General features: G+C 45.1%; 1 protein-coding gene across 1 annotated transcript in view; it reads left to right on the top strand.

Annotated features, from left to right (window-relative positions):
- Positions 1-7,405, top strand: part of LOC130123817 (collagen alpha-1(XI) chain-like) — a 116,841-nt gene extending 109,436 nt beyond the window's left edge. Inside the window, exons 59-67 of the mRNA XM_056293117.1 lie at positions 73-180; positions 430-483; positions 576-611; positions 731-784; positions 1,577-1,829; positions 3,325-3,437; positions 3,864-3,932; positions 4,285-4,518; positions 4,618-7,405. Coding sequence (XP_056149092.1) covers positions 73-180; positions 430-483; positions 576-611; positions 731-784; positions 1,577-1,829; positions 3,325-3,437; positions 3,864-3,932; positions 4,285-4,518; positions 4,618-4,764 — 1,068 coding nt within the window. The 3' untranslated portion in view covers positions 4,765-7,405. The remainder of the gene's footprint in view (positions 1-72; positions 181-429; positions 484-575; positions 612-730; positions 785-1,576; positions 1,830-3,324; positions 3,438-3,863; positions 3,933-4,284; positions 4,519-4,617) is intronic.
- Positions 7,406-14,329: the final 6,924 nt, after the last annotated feature.

Below are 14,329 nucleotides of genomic sequence, written 5' to 3'. Positions count from 1 at the left end.
ATCTTTTTTTTACAATATCCTCTCTAATTTCATTCCATTTTTCTTCTTTTTCTCTCTCTTCTCCTGCCGCAGGGTCACCCAGGTCTGATTGGTCTCATTGGACCCCCCGGTGAGGCTGGAGAAAAGGGAGACAGAGGTCTGCCTGGACCTCAAGGTTCTGCTGGTGGAAAGGGAGACGCTGTAAGTCGATCTGCATCACGCAAGTTTTCTGCTGCAGCTATGAGCTAGTAAATATGTGTTTGTGTTGACTTCATGTAGAGCTCATGGGTGAAACTGATCCCTCCGGGTTTGGAGTTATGCATTTTAAATGTCTGAAGACATGTGTTGCTGTATGGCGTTTTGGACAGACTCATCCATCAAATGGCATATCTTAAACGGCTTCGCTGGGCTTTTGTATTGTGATCGATGTGTTCTGTTTTTTATCGTAAGGGTATTGGCGGTTCTTCTGGCCCACTTGGCCCTCCCGGCCCCCCTGGAATTCCTGTAAGTTCTTCTTTCTGTCAACCAAATGAGACATTTTCACATTCTGTCACAAGCACTGCTGTTAACATCTCCTAATAATTTCATGTCCTCAGGGCCCTCAAGGATCGAAAGGATCCAAGGGATCATCTGTAAGCTATGGTCTTTCTCTTTGTTTGTACATTCGTGTATCATGTATTTCTAAGACCTGAAAGTCACGTGACAGGGTTTGCCCTTCACTTCGCTCATGCTTCTTCTCTGCACCATCCAGGGTTCAGCTGGTCAAAAGGGAGACACTGGAATGATTGGACCGCCTGGACCACCTGTAAGTTGATCATTCTATTTGCTATTAAAAATAGATGCACTCCTCTCTCTGTATGTTGGTACTTTTGTGTTCATTTGATTATATGGGACTGTACTTGTCTAAAGGAAATATTAATATGAATAAATGAATAAATTTAAGTAACTGCATATAGCTGCCTAAAGAAGCCAGAAGAAACTTAACCCCCTGTGGTAGGGAATTTATGATTTGCTGGAAAGCCTCTAGGTTTAAAGGGATTTGAACGGGCGTGGCGGTCTATTCCATTGCCTAGCAACATGGGGATCACCAGTTCGAATCCCCATGTTACCTCCAGCTTTGTTGGGCGTCCCTACAGACAGTTGGCCGTGTCTGCGGGTGGAAAGCCGGATGTGGGTATGTGTCCTGGTCACTGCACTAGCTCCTCCTCTCGTCAGTCAGGGTGCCTGTTCAGGGGGGCGGGGGAACTGGGGGGGAATTGCATGATCTTCCTACACGCTGTGTCCCCCTGGCGAAACTCCTCACTGTCAGGTGAAAAGAAGCGGCTGGTGAATCCACATGTATCGGAGGAGGCACGTGGTAGTCTGCAGCCCTGCCCGGATAGGCAGAGGGGGTGGAGCAGTGACCGGGACAGCTTAGAAGAGTGGGGTAATATGCCAGATACAATTGGGGAGAAAAAGGGGGAAAATCCAAAAAAATAAATAAATAAAAAGGATCTGAACTGTGTGATTAAGATATTCAAAAAAGGAGCATGCATACCCTCTGTTGATAAAGAAAAGTGAATTCCTTGCCCCTTGACCTTTCACCCCTGTGTTACAGGGCCCTCCCGGTGACATCATCCAGCCGCTGCCCATCCAGCAGACCGCCAGAAAGACCAGGCGACAGGCTGAGATGCAGGAAGACGAGGCCATGGCAGACTACGGCATGGGGATGGAGGGGATGGAGGACATTTTCGGATCCCTCAATAACCTCAAACAGGACGTAGAGCGTATGAAATTCCCAATGGGCACCCAGGACAACCCTGCCAGGACCTGCAATGACCTGCACCTTAGCCAGCCTGACTTCCCAGATGGTGGGTTGGAGACTAAACTAATTTGTATCCTAATGTTACCAACAGGGCAAGATTCAGAAAATGTAACTTAATTTAAAACAAAAGATTATCAGCAAGCATTAGAATATTAGTTCAAATGACCAGAGGCACACACGTTTTGGCTGCCTGTAAAACAACAATATCTAGTGATGTTGTACTAGTGATAGTAATAATTCTTTATTGAGCCCCTTTAACAAATTTCTATTATCTATGAAAAAGCTGTCATAGGAAACATAAAGCAGAGATATACAATACACAGAGCTCTACTCACAATAACTGGGAAATACTTTTAAGAGGATAGGTCCAGAACAACCCATCCCAAAGTCCAGCTTACATCAAAGTTTCATTGCAATAATAACAAAGAACATAAGCCTCCTCCTGCAAAACCCCAGGACTAAGTTTTGCTCACTATGGGAGACTCAGCTTTTTATTGTTTTGTACTTCTGCACCCCATTTGTGGGACCCTTTCCCCTGCCAACTGACAGAGACCTGGACTCTGGACTTTTTCAAAAACAACTTTATGAGAACTGGCTCTTCCACTGACAGCCTGAACTCCCTTTAACACAGTAGCTGTCTGATTTTATCTGTAATCTTTCATTCGTAAAGAATAGGTGGAAATAGTGATGATGACATGTGAACTTTCGACAACACTCATAACCAGGCCAAAACCTTTGAGTTAGAGTCTATGTCAAGTCTCTACGACTGACCAGCGTAAACCACAAGACTGTGGAGGTCAGGTGGGGTCGCCTTCAATGATTATAGATAAGTGACCTGTAGAGTGATGTTGACACAGTATAACCATAAAGTGGGGAATAAGGCCTTAAAAAAGGAAAACGAGGGCGTCCGGGTGGCGTGGCGGTCAATTCCGTTGCCTACCAACACGGGGATCGCCGGTTCGAATCCCCGTGTTACCTCCGGCTTGGTCGGGCGTCCGTCCCTACACACACAATTAGCTGTGTCTGTGAGTGGGAAGCCAGATGTGGGAATGTGTCCTGGTTGCTGCACTAGCGCCTCCTCTGGTTGGTCGGGGCGCCTGTTCAGGGGGGAGGGGGAACTGGGGGGGAATAGTGGGATCTTGCTGTCAGGTGAAAAGAAGTGGCTGGCAACTCCACATGTATCGGAGGAGGCAAGTGGTAGTCTGCAGCCCTCCCTGGATCGGCAGAGCGGGTGGAGCAGCAGCCAGGACCCTTCAGAAGAGTGGGGTAATTGGCCAGATACAATTGGGGAGAAAAAGAGGGGGGGTCCCCCCAAAAAAGGAAAACAAGTTAAAAAAAAAGTGAACCTATTGAGAAATGTACATGTAGGAGACATTTTCTCGCTGTATTTACAGGAGACTCTTATTGTGCATGAATACTATTTGCGTGTCCGAGTCAAGTTTGAAGCCATTGGAGGACCATGTTTGTATGTCTTAAGTCCCTTTTCATGCAGCTTTAAGTCCGACTCGAGCGTTTAATGTCCTGCATGACTTTCCCCTCAGGTGAATACTGGATTGATCCAAACCAGGGGTGCATGGGAGATGCCATCAAGGTCTTCTGTAATTTCACAGCAGGAGGAGAGACCTGCATCTATCCAGATAAGAAGTCCTCAGGAGTAAGATATATCCATTGATAGTGCTAACATCCAGTACATGCTAGAACTAGGCCGAAAAGTGTTGCAAACAAGTATGGTAAATAGTACTTGGTTTAATCCCGTCTGAATGCCAAATAGGTGGGCTTCCCCTTCAGATAATAATCAGATGACCAAACCATTAGAGTTAGAAAGTCACAGACAATCAGGGAAATATTTGATCATATGTAAGGATACATTGCTATAATTAGCAAATTTATGGATGTTATCTGAATTGTCCTGATCAGCAAAACACCGCCCAACTGGTACTTCAAGGAGAGTGAAACTAACTCTGAGATATATTTGCACCTATGTGTTTTTGCTGAGAGTTTGTACCTTGCTGTAACAACGATGTCCTCTAGTCCTTTTAGTGTTTCATTGATTGTGTCATTTGTCTGTTCTTTACAATAGGTCAGAATATCCAACTGGCCCAAGGAGGCTCCAGGTTCATGGTTCAGCGAATTTAAACGGGGCAAAATTGTAAGTCAGCCTAAGCAAACAGACCGCTACTTTCTCCACTGTATTGTGTTTCCCTCCAGTAGACACTCACATCATTCTGAGATAAGTTTTCCAATTTTGTCAGTGAATTGCACACTTTGTCTCAGTGCTCATTTGTTGTCTCCCCACCCACTCTCATCTATCCCCGCTCGCTCTCTCCCCTCTCCCCTTGTTAATGCTCCCTCCCTACCCCTCTCCTTTTCCGTCATCGCTCACTCTTTCCTTTTCTCCTCCTTCCCTCTGTCTCTCGTCCATCCGTCTTCCCCTCCCATCCTCCCTCCGATCGCTTCCTTCTTCTCTTTCGTGCTCTCTCTCTCCCCGCCCCCCACCCCAGCTGAACTACGTGGACATGTCGGAGAACTCAATCAACATGGTGCAGATGACCTTCCTGAAGCTGCTGAGCTCCTCGGCACGTCAGAACTTCACCTACATCTGCCACCAGTCGGTGGCCTGGTACGACGCCAAGGCCGACAACTACAACAAGGCGTTGCGTTTCCTGGGCTCCAACGACGAGGAGATGTCCTACGACAACAACCCGTTCATCAAGGCCCTGTCGGACGGCTGCTCGGTGGGCAGACACCTCTTCAGCGTATCATATTTTTGGTTGGATCCTTTTGGTTTGTCACTTAACTAACTCCCTGCTCTGTCTCTCCAACTGCCCATGTAGCTGAAGCAGGGCTATTCCCGGACGGTGATGGAGATCAACACCCCCCGCATCGACCAGGTGCCTATCATCGATGTCATGCTGAACGACTTCGGGGATCCCAATCAGAGGTTCGGCTTCGAGGTCGGACCCGTCTGTTTCCTCGGCTAGACGGCGTCCCCCCCCAATCCCAATACCCCCTCCCCCCGACACCCTCCGCCACCACCACCGCCGCCTCCCCACTGCAGGACAGGGTCAGAGGGCACACGTTCGTTAACACACACACACACACACACACACACACACGCATGCTGAGATCTGACCACATTCGCCTTTCTCTCCTCGTGAGCCAAACCTGTGTTGTTGGGTTTTTTTTTGTTATTTGTTTTTATTATTATTATTATTATTATTATTAAGAAGATCCACTCAAGCCCGTAGAAGACGCGTGCCCCCGGGCCCTGTCGTGTAAGCATTGACCAGGGGAAACTTGCTCCTCGCCCTTGTAGGGCCACAATCACATGACTTTAACTTAGCAACGGGAGTGACATCAAGAAGAGGACATTTGATGCCGTGGCGGACAGTGGTGCAGCAACAGAGAGAGGCCCCACCCTTCCTTAACACCCCCCCCCTTTCCAACCAACAACCACCCTCCCCATCAATGCCTCCCCTCTCTGGATGCTTCAGGTGCCACTCTGAATACAACCACAGAGGTGCTTTTGTGCAGAATCACAAAACACCCAAGGTGCTACAAAAAGTGCATTTTGATAAACTGTAATTATTATTATTATTTTGTACAATAGTGTTCCTTTCTGAATCCACTTTCCACACATGCATGTGTCCTGGCTCCTAAGGTTCTAACAAATGTTTTGGTAAGCTATATAGATAAATCTGCAACATACTTGTTTTGAAATGTTGGCTGAGAACTAATTGGCAAGAAATATTACGTTGTCTTTGGAAAGCAGCGAGACCGTATATCAATTAGACCAAAACCTCTTGAATTTGTAAGTACGAAGAAAAGTTCCCTTTGTAAATAATAAACACTTCATGTTTCGACCCCTGTAAGAAGAGTAAAACCGTGATGCAACGCAGCGACCAAATCAACTCATATTTTTTTTGCATAATTTGCAGTCTCTATGTTTCTTACATACTACTTTGCGTGACAAAATAGCAAATTAAGGCATAGAGAGGAAGAAATGGTAATATAAATGTGTTTCTTAGCTGCTGCAATGCAGTATCATTTTAATTACAGTTTATTATTCCAAAAAAAAAACAAAGACTTTATTCTTCCAGATGGTATACCTCAATTGCTCTAAAGTATTGCGATATTTGGATGTTCAACCCCGTATACGCCTTGATTATGTAATTAAGCTGATATACGTGGGTGGAGATATTTTTACAGGGGAAACGAGAAAACAGTTTGTGTAGTTCCACCTGTCCAGTTTGTTTATGAATGCACAAAACAGCCCTTTCAGTACTATTTTTGTAACAATAAGGAAATGTTTTCATGTGGCTTTGGATGGTTCATTCAGAAATATTAAAACTGGATTCTGAACAATGCTGGGTTGAACGTCTGGGTTGATGTCCACCTGCGCGCAGAAACGATTTACGTACATTACTCTTTTTTTTGTGTGATTCTAACGCTGTTTTATAGGCATTGCTTTCCCTCGTCCCGTATAATTTAAGATCAGGAGAGTCAGTGGTACATGTTTGGGTTCTTGCGGGTTGATTTTATTCGGCCTCGTGTGAATCCCAGCAGCCGCCCCCCCCATCCCCGTCTCTCCCACCATTTTTCTCTGACTCAGATTTGACTTAGATCGAGGTCTGTGTGAATCTCCATCTCCCCTGCTTATGGCAACAGTAGCGAAAGACTTCAGAGCCGCTTTCAAATTTTGTGTAATTATGTTTACAACCTATGTATAACTGAAATAAATGTTTGGTGCCTTGCCAAATGCACACTGCAATGGTTTTGCATTTACTGAAAGATAATGTTATTTTGGTTAAAGCCGCAATTATCCGAACAGAGTCCAAAAGTATTTGGCTGTGCATTAATACGTTCCAGTGATGCAATGGAATATTTTATGTCAATACTTGCTGTATCTCTGCATGTTTGTTCAGAGCAGATGTGCAATGTGATTGCACAAATACTGTAATTTGCCAGATGTGGGGTGGTGATAATAACGCTAAGGCTGGGTCGGTCTCATATTAAGTTTAAATGCATCGCTGGGTTTCGTTGTGGGAGTCAGGTTTGACCGTACGAAGCCAACGGGAGTCTCCTACACCGAGTGCGACGGCGCTTCAGAGACCTTATAGTAAACCTCCACCTGCTCTTAGACGAAAAACCTGCATCACTACGAAGTCAGATTCTCAGCATTTTAGAAAAGCAGTCTTTTTTTTTTTCAGGTTAAAGGCCACATGTTGTTGAAATTGGTTTTGAATGGGTGCAATGGACTCCGGGCTGATGAAAAGCACTCTTACCTGTGAAGGACTGTGTGAAATATTCAAGTAAAAATGATGAACAATACCAAACATTGTTTCTGGTGCTTCTGCCATGGAGCTGCCGCAGACTATTCTATAGTAACACATGGTGTCACTCCACCAGAGCTCCAGGGTCAACACGTCTTTGAATTCAATTTGTTCACATTGCAGTCTAACAAATATGTTGGGTTTTTTTTCTGTTTTTCTTTTTCTTTTCTTTTCTTTTTTTTGTTGCATAAGTTGCATGTGTAATATTCTTCTGGAATTACGTTTGTTTAGTGAAATGAAATGGTTATGTATTTTACAGCAACTGATTCACCGACAAATACAGCCAGCCCATCTGATATTTACCTTGTGGAGCTTTTATCACTACTGGAGAAGTATAATCATCTTCTTTTTCTTTTTTTTCATGTAGAGTTTCTCCATTTCGGTTCTGAATGGAATCGTTAGACTATCACTACTACTACTATTACTTTCGGCTGCTCCCATTAGGGGTCGCCACAGCGGATCATCCGTCTCCATTTCTTCCTGTCCTCTGCATCTTCCTCTGTCACACCAGCCACCTGCATGTCCTCTCTCACCACATCCATAAACCTCCTCCTTGGCCTTCCTCTTTTCCTCTGCCCTGGCAGCTCCATATTCAGCATCCTTCACCCAATATACCCAGCATCCCTCCTCCACACATGTCCAAGCCATCTCAATCTTGCCTCTCTTGCTTTATCTCCAAACCGTCCAACTTGAGCGGTCCCTCTAACATAATCGTTCCTAATCCTGTCCTTCTTCGTCACTCCCAGTGAAAATCTTAGCATCTCCAACTCTGCCACCTCCTGTCTTTTCATCAGTGCCACTGTCTCCAAACCATACAACATAGCCGGTCTCACAACCATCTTGTAAACCTTCCCTTTAACTCTTGCTGGTACCCTTCTGTCGCAAATCACTCCTGACACTCTTCTCCACCCACTCCACCCTGCCTGCACTCTCTTCTGTACTCCCCGTTACTTTGGACAGTTGACCCCAAGTGTTTAAACTCATCCACCTTTGTCACCTGTACTCCTCGCATCCTCACCATTCCAGTGTCCTCCCTCACATTCACACATAGGTATTCCATCTTGCTCCAACTGACTTTCACTCCTCGTCTCCAGTGCATACCTCCACCTCTCCAGGCTCTCCTCAACCTGCACCCTACTCTGACTACAGATCACAATGTCATCCGCAAACATCATCATTCACGGAGACTCTTGCCTGATCTCGTCCGTCAACCTGTCCGTCACCATTACAAACAAGAAAGCATACATAAATTATGGGACAGAGTCCTAAAGAGTATTCATCACAGGTTTTTGCATGTGATGTTTCTGCACCTCCAACCTGAAAACAACAACAGCAGAAGTATTAGGAGCCATGGCAGCAACAGCAAACAAATCTGGGTTGTTGTTTTCTGCAGTTGTTTCCCCTACGGCAGTGAGACTTATACACGTGGTGAAGGGTTTCACTCAAAAAAACCTGTATGTCCATTTTCAGAAAACAAAGTTGAGTTTCACGAAAACATCTTTGGTGATTTTGTCCCCCAAAAGTGTTCAGTGGGTTTTACTATCATGTTTGCAGTGTGTGCAGGGTATTAGACGAGGGTCAAGACTAGCTTATCTTATGATCTTCCTTTAAACAAAAACCTTTATCTATCTGGAAATTGTGGGGGGGGGATTCCGCCTTTTTCTCCCCAATTGTATCCCTCCACTCTTCTGAGCCGTCCGGGTCGCTGCTCCACCCCCTCTGCCGATCTGGGGAGGGCTGCAGACTACCACATGCCGCCTCCGATACCACTTCTTTTCACCTGACAGTGAGGAGTTTCACCAGGGGGACGTAGTGCAACTTTCCGTTAGTTTTCACCTGTAGGTTTTTCTCACTTGCTCACCTACAACGTTAACATTCTCAAAACTGTAAGTGCATTACCCACATCCGTTTATACAGCTCACCACAATGTTATACCCCACCTGCAAGAGGCCCTTACTCGCCAAAAATATTTTAACTCATATTTCAAAATTAAACAATTCCACCATTGAAAACAATCACTATCACCAACATGGCACATTCCTTTTTTCATTGCAAGACAGTTCAAGACAGTCAAAATGCCAAAGACTACCGTCAGTATGAGGTGCACCTGCTTATCTGGTGATTATCCAGTTTCGCATTTGTGTGGCTAGCTGAATGGCAAAATAAGACGTTACAACAATACCACAACACTGCCATATATACTGCATGTCTGACAGGCCATGACTGTCGGTTAGACTATTTTACATGTGAGGGCTTGTGTAGTACAGTATGACTGCATTTTGGGGTAAACCCATTCAAGTGAAAAGCAGCGTAATTCGTTTTGATCAGCAAGGCTTACTCGACTGATCACTGAGCCAACTGTAGACAATTGTACTTACGCATTTGCATAAATGTGCTTTAAACTTTGCATTTTGGGTGAAATAATGAGAAATGGCTGTAATGCTGTGAGCCAGAGAGCTAACGGTATAGAGCATTTTGCACATTGTTTTAAGAACATCAGTATTCATTTGAGGGCTGTGCTAAAGCAACTGAGAAGAACCTCAACTCATAGACATGAACTAGACAGTTGGCGACATGTTCGGCATTAGTCAGAGAATGTCCCCCCCAGTATGTATGTATGTATGCATGTATGTATGGTTGCATATGTGTGTGTGTGTGTGTGTATGGGTCTGTCTATCCATCTATCTATCTATCTGACTCTGTTACATCATCTTCAGCTGTGATTCATGTTGCATAGATGTTTTCAACTTAATCAAGAAAAACAAGCCGACTTTCATGAAATCTGTTTCATGTCGGGTGTCTGCATGCTGTCCAAGAGGAGGTCTCGTTTTGCAGTCTGAGTCATTGCATCTGTTAGTGCAACTCTCCCTAAACGTCTATAGTGTCGCCATGGCCCGGCCGGCAAACGCACATATGGTGATAAGTAATCATTGACTTTGTGTAACAATTTGGCTTGCACTGATGGCTGCTGATCAGAAATGATATTTTTCTCTTTTTCGTGTTATTTAATGAAGAGCCACCTGTTATCTTATTTTCTCCCTCCCTCCCTCTCTCCCTCTGTCTCACTCGCTCTCTCTCCCTCCCTCTCTCTCTCTGTCTCACCCTCTCCCTCTCTCTCTCTCTCGCTCTGCTGGCAGAACAAGGAAAGGTTGGTGTTCTGTGAAAATAGCCTCAGCGAACTACCGGAGAAAAATAAAAGGAAAAATCAGAGGGACAAAATCAAAATGATTGAATGATCGAGCGGTAAATAGGATGATAGAAAGAATAATGGAACAACAGATAGGAAGATGGATGGAACCATAGAAGAATAAATAGAAGTCTGCTCCAGAATAAAGCCAAGGTTCCTATACTGCAGAAACATTTACCTGACGAAAGATGACCTAAATAAACAAGATAGATAGACAGATATAGTTGACTCTGATCAGATGGATTACAGATTATAGATTATAGATTACATGTCTACAGACTTCTCTGAAGGCCTCATCCCGTTATGCAGAGGAATATGAAATTCAACAACCAAAAACCTCGACTTTTCATTTTAACACATCGGCTAATTCTGATTTTTCTGTGGCACATGGGGGTTTTAGCATTTGCTGTGAAGCCAATATGTATTCAAGCGGCATATGCCAAATGCCCTACACGATACAACCTTTTCAGCCTGTAAGACAATTAAAATATAACACATTAAATGCAGAGTACACCCAGAGTGGAGAATTTGTGTTGATACGAACGTATGCACAATTTATTCAACTATATTAGCTGTCATGTCTTTTCACTTTAGGCAGTGTTTTGAAGATACAAAAATACAGTTGCAGTAGAAATCCATTAAAAAAAACTTTTCTCCTTACCAAGTGCATCTCAACCAAACAAACAAGCAAAAGAGAAAAAGTTGGGAAAGTAGAAAATGCTTTACTTTCCCTATATTATGCATTAAAAAGCAGCATCACTTATTTTCATTTCATGATATCAATCATATACGCTCTTCAAAAGGTGACTCTCTCATTTTGGGAAATGGCTCTTAGTTCACAGGAACGTTTCATTTATCTCTGCCCGTCCTGTAAATATGCCTGGAAAAACCTTCACAACCAAAGCCCCTGACTTGGGCCAGAGCCATATGGCTTATGTCCTTGAGTTGTCCTCCAGCTAGTCCCCTGGAGTCTGTCCTGCTAACAGAGCGCAGGGAGCCTCGACCCTTGGCTGCAGGAGTTCCCTTCACCCACTGTGGGGCCCATAGGCACTCCAGTACAGGCTTTCATTTAAAGAAGTCAGTAGAGAGAGAGAGAGAGAGAGAGAGAGAGAGAGAGAGAGAGAGAGAGAGAGAGAGAGAGAGAGAGAGAGAGAGATAGACAGATAGATAAGGGGGAGGGGGGGGGTCCGGGTAACATGGCGGTCTAATCTGTTGTCTACCAACACGGGGATTGCCAGTTCAAATCCCTGTGTTACCTCCGGCTTGGTCGGGCATCCCTACAGACACAATTGGCCGTGTCTGCGGGAGGAAAGCAGGATGTGGGTATGTGTCCTGGTCGCTGCACTAGCGCCTCCTCTGGTTGGTCGGGGCACCTGTTCGGGGGGGGGGGGCGGGTGGAATAGCCTGATCCTCCCACGCGCTACGTCCCCCTGGCGAAACTCCACACTATCAGGTGAAAAGAAGCAGCTGGCGACCCCACATGTATCGGAGGAGACATGTGGTAGTCTGCAGCCCTCCCCGGATCAGCAGAGGGGGTGGAGCAGCAACCGGAACAGCTTGGAAGAGTGGGGTAATTGGCCAAGCACAACTTGGAGAAAAGAGATAGATACATAGATCGATCGATAGATATATTAATTTTGGTCTCATCAGACAGATCTTAAAACACAACACAGTACTTGCTGGCATGGCAGAAAAACACATATGCATGCAGATGGATGCATGCATAGATGCATGCAGATAGATGGCTGCAGATAGACCCACCTGTGGATGCCGTGTAAGTACAAGTTAGTTAAGTTCATTGCGGCTCACCTGTGGAAGAACAATTTTCTTCTTTCCTTGAACTCAGCGTGTCCTCGACTGTGCTTGAGCACAACAGCGACCTTCTACAATACCGGCTTAATCTGCCTCGCTCTGGTTAGGATCGCTAGTTGACCGCTAAATAAATTCTAATTCTCATATTCTCACTCAGTAGATGACGGCAGCCTCTCTCGTCAGTGCAGGGTAGCACCGTGCAGAAAAGGTTTTGGTTTGATGAGAGAAAAAACAAAATTTGGTGCAAAACAAAACACAACGTGTGAGTGAAGTAGTAGGTTTTCCTAAGCTCACCACTGCCTATCGTGAGCCGTTGCCCGCCTTATTTTTGCACCCTGCTACTGTGGTGAAGACCGAAACTGCAGCGTCTCGTTTTACCCTGGAAAAGTACTTCCCAACAAGGACCATTACAACGAACAACTGCAAAACTGTTAACGATTATGATATTCACGTTTGAAAGTATCAAGAAGTACACTGGTTTGCAAGTAAATCTCCCAAGATTTTTTGCTTTCGCCTCCGGCCACTCTTGTAGTGCTGCTCAGTAACCACAAGGTGAAAAAGATGACTGACTGTCAGTACTGGGCACGCACTGGGAACGTGCGTGCACGAGGGCATGCGTTCTCCACAAAACACTTGCCCAGGTAAATAAAGGGAAGGAGAAATTAGTTTACATTACAGCAAGCGTGCCAAGTATTTTCCTGCCTACTGAGCAGGAGCATTAGCAAGCATCGGTACTGAACAGGGTGTGTGGGATAATCACTTACTCCATCTACTGTGATTCCCCCCCCCCCCCCCCCGCAAGACACGGAGTACTCAGGGGCACAAATATATCTCATGCACTGGGAATGTTGATAGCTTTGTTGATTTTCAGCCTTTTCTCGGAATCACATCTCGGCAGAATATTTGAATGTCAAAGGGTAAGCCGCGTTCAACATGCATCGACCTCAATTTGAATGGCGTCGTGTGATAAGGCAGGCGGCAGCCACTGCTGTTGCCGGAGAGGATCTCATCGGCGACCCAGGTCATGGTTGACAGAGTATGGCAAGAAACTTCCCTCTCTACTTCCTCTCAAAGACGCTCCTCGAGTTCGGGACACCTTGCATCGGTGCAGCACTCCACCCTCGGCCCCACCCTCCTTCCTGCCTGCTGTTTAGCGGCGGGCCCTGGGGACACCCCATCTTCTCTGGTCGCCCTTTGAAAAAGATCACATGCAGACAAACCAATGCCTGGCTAGACCAGAGGCGGTCAAAGGGGTTGAAAGACTCTGAAATCATATGGAGGAGGGGTTGCCATCACAAGACCTAGAGCCGAGTACCCGCCGAAGCTTTTCTCCCCTGTATCTCCCCTGTCCAGTCCTACTTGCGTTTTCCATGCATTTTGACCAAAGAATAATGAGATGATAACTTTTATTCCTAAAGCACTTTGCCAAACAATTTTATAACCCGCTTGCCAAAGAAAAGCAGCGCGTGCTTTCCATAGAGAGTGCTGAAAAAAGAAATACTGGTGCCAATATACATTCAAACTACATGTGGAACAGGTGAGAGAAAGTTTATTGACACGTTCAAATCCAATTTCCTTCAGTCCATATGTTGTCTGAGCTTGCTTGAACACAAATCTGAAGAAATTTTCAAAAATGAATTTTGCTTTTGGTTTAAATAAGATATGGAGGTAGATGAGTAGATTTCCTCAGGTGAGTTTATCCAAAGTATGGGAGCAGTGGGATCTCTCTCTTCTGGGGTTTAAGTGAAAGCCTGTACTGGAGTGCCTATGGGCCCCACAGTGGGTGAAGGTGACTCCTGCAGCCAAGGGTCGAGGCTCCCTGCGCTCTGTTAGCAGGACAGACACCAGAGGACGAGCTGGAGGACAACTCAAGGACATAAGCCATATGGCTCTGGCCCAAGTCAGGAGCTTTGGTTGTGAAGGTTTTTCCAGGCATATTTACAGGACGGGCAGAGATAAATGAAACGTTCCTGTGAACTAAGAGCCATTTCCCAAAATGAGAGAGTCACCTTTTGAAGAGCGTATATGATTGATATCATGAAATGAAAATAAGTGATGCTGCTTTTTAATGCATAATATAGGGAAAGTAAAGCATTTTCTACTTTCCCAACTTTTTCTCTTTTGCTTGTTTGTTTGGTTGAGATGCACTTGGTAAGGAGAAAAGTTTTTTTTAATGGATTTCTACTGCAACTGTATTTTTGTATCTTCAAAACA

The sequence above is a fragment of the Lampris incognitus genome, chromosome 14 (genome assembly GCF_029633865.1).
Source record: "Lampris incognitus isolate fLamInc1 chromosome 14, fLamInc1.hap2, whole genome shotgun sequence".
Classification (NCBI taxonomy): Eukaryota; Metazoa; Chordata; class Actinopteri; order Lampriformes; family Lampridae; genus Lampris; species Lampris incognitus.
The sequence above is the reverse complement of the archived record's forward strand: the minus strand, read 5'-3'. Positions and strand labels throughout refer to the sequence as shown.